General features: G+C 51.3%; 1 protein-coding gene across 1 annotated transcript in view; it reads left to right on the top strand.

The window, feature by feature from the left end:
• The first annotated feature begins 1,245 nt into the window (after positions 1-1,245).
• The window catches only part of cd248b (CD248 molecule, endosialin b), a 5,382-nt gene continuing 4,605 nt past the window's right edge, over positions 1,246-2,022 (top strand). The window contains exon 1 of the mRNA XM_048620311.1: positions 1,246-1,380. Coding sequence (XP_048476268.1) covers positions 1,246-1,380 — 135 coding nt within the window. The remainder of the gene's footprint in view (positions 1,381-2,022) is intronic.

Below are 2,022 nucleotides of genomic sequence, written 5' to 3'. Positions count from 1 at the left end.
TCTGGAAGACGTGAGAGTGACACCCAGAGAAATTAACAGCATCATGACATCCGGGTGCACATCTGATTTGCACAGCATGGAAACAGACCCTTCGGCCCAACCAGTCCATGCCGAACGCAATCCCAAACTAAACTTGTCCCACCTGCCTGCTCCTGGCCCACCCTAGAGAAGACACCTGTCATTCACCCTATCCACCTCTCTCATGATTTTATAAACATCTATAAGGTCACCCCACAATCTCCTACACACCATTGTTATAAGTCCCAGCTTTTCTTTATAACTGAAACCCTCCATTCCTGGCAAACCTCTTCTGAACCCTCTCCAGTTTAATAATATCCTTCCTATAACTGGGCGACCAGAGTTGGACACAGTGCTCCAGAAGAGGCCTCACCAACGTCCTGTACAACCTCAACATGTCCCCAACTCCTACACTCAAAGGTCTGAGCAATGAAGGCAAGCGTGCCAAACGCCTTCTTAACCCCCCTGTCTACCTGTGACGCAAACTTCAAACAATTATGTACCCGAGCCCCTAGGGGTCTCTGTTCTACAGCACTACCCTGCCATTAATTGTATAAGTCCTGCCCTTGTTTGTTTTCCAAAATGCAACACCTCGCATTTATCCAAATTAAACTCCATCCGCCACTCCTCAGATCATTGACCCAAATGATCAAGATCCCTTTGTAATCTTTGATAACCTTCTTCACCGTCCACTGTACCTCCAATCTTGGTGTCATCCACAAACGCCTGGCCTGGGATTGTTAGAATTTGGGTATATTGACCATCCAAAGACTGCAGGGCGAACCTGACTCTGGTTTAAGGTTTTGGCAAAGATCTGTATATCCTATACACCAGACAGTATAAATTCCAAGCGAAGTAGAATAACATCGCTTCATCGGAGGCCTCACTGACGATGTTACCTAGCATGGTGACGAAACATCTGAACGAGAACAAGCCAGCTCGGCGAGCAAGTCAATATTTAACTTAAGTTTCCACTTAACTCTGAGGAAGGGAGAGAGGGTAACAACGCAAACGTGCAACTCTCCTGCTGCCCCACTCCCTCCAGAAAATGCTCTGCCTTTCTCTCTCTCTCTCACCCTGTCCTCGGTCCTTGGCGACCCAAAATCACGGTGCGTGGCACTGGGGCTCCCTTTGTCACTCTGTGCGGAACCTGTGGGGAAGGTGGTGGGGTCGCTGCCGACTGCCAAACCCAACCCCTAGGGGAGCCCCCTGTGGCCGTAACAGGAGATGAGGCCTGCGCCGCCCGATGGGACAAAGCCAGAACGCGGGGAGGCGCGAGCGAGCGGAATCACAGAGGTCGGGTTCGAGAGGAGTCGGCAAGGAGAAGAGGGAAAGATTTGGGGGATGGTATTCCAGAACTCGGTAACCCTCTCCCAATCCCCAACCTCAACAGGACGGTGAAGGGGCAGACATCATGAGGGCCACAGCCAAATGTCTGAATGAAGAGCTGGGGAGTTGGGAGAAATTGCGGGAGTTAGGGGAGGGCGAGCGAGGGAGAGACGTGAACAGGAGGGTGACAGGGTGGGGGTCAACCCTGAGCACTGAACACTGAAGGAGGCGTCCAGCAGGTATGGAGACAGAGTCAAACACTCACCGTGTAACAATCAGACGACATTATGTTGACGTAAGGTTTATCATCCAGACCAAGCAATCTTTATTACTGTTTAAAAAAAAAATTACACTTAGGACAGGGACAGCACGGGGTTAGATACAAGGTAAAGCTCCCTCTACACTGTCCCCCCCCACCATCAAATATTCCCAGGTCAGGGACAGCACGGGGTTAGATACAGAGTAAAGCTCCCTCTACACTGTCCCCCCCATCAAACACTCCCAGGGACAGGGACAGCACGGGGTTAGATACAGAGTAAAGCTCCCTCTACACTGTCCCGCCCCATCAAACACTCCCAGGGACAGGGACAGCACGGGGTTAGATACAGAGTAAAGCTCCCTCTACACCGTCCCCCCCATCAAACACTCCCAGGACAGGGACAGCACGGGGTTAGA

The sequence above is a fragment of the Rhincodon typus genome, chromosome 46 (genome assembly GCF_021869965.1).
Source record: "Rhincodon typus isolate 14 chromosome 46, sRhiTyp1.1, whole genome shotgun sequence".
Taxonomy (NCBI): Eukaryota; Metazoa; Chordata; class Chondrichthyes; order Orectolobiformes; family Rhincodontidae; genus Rhincodon; species Rhincodon typus.
The sequence above is the reverse complement of the archived record's forward strand: the minus strand, read 5'-3'. Positions and strand labels throughout refer to the sequence as shown.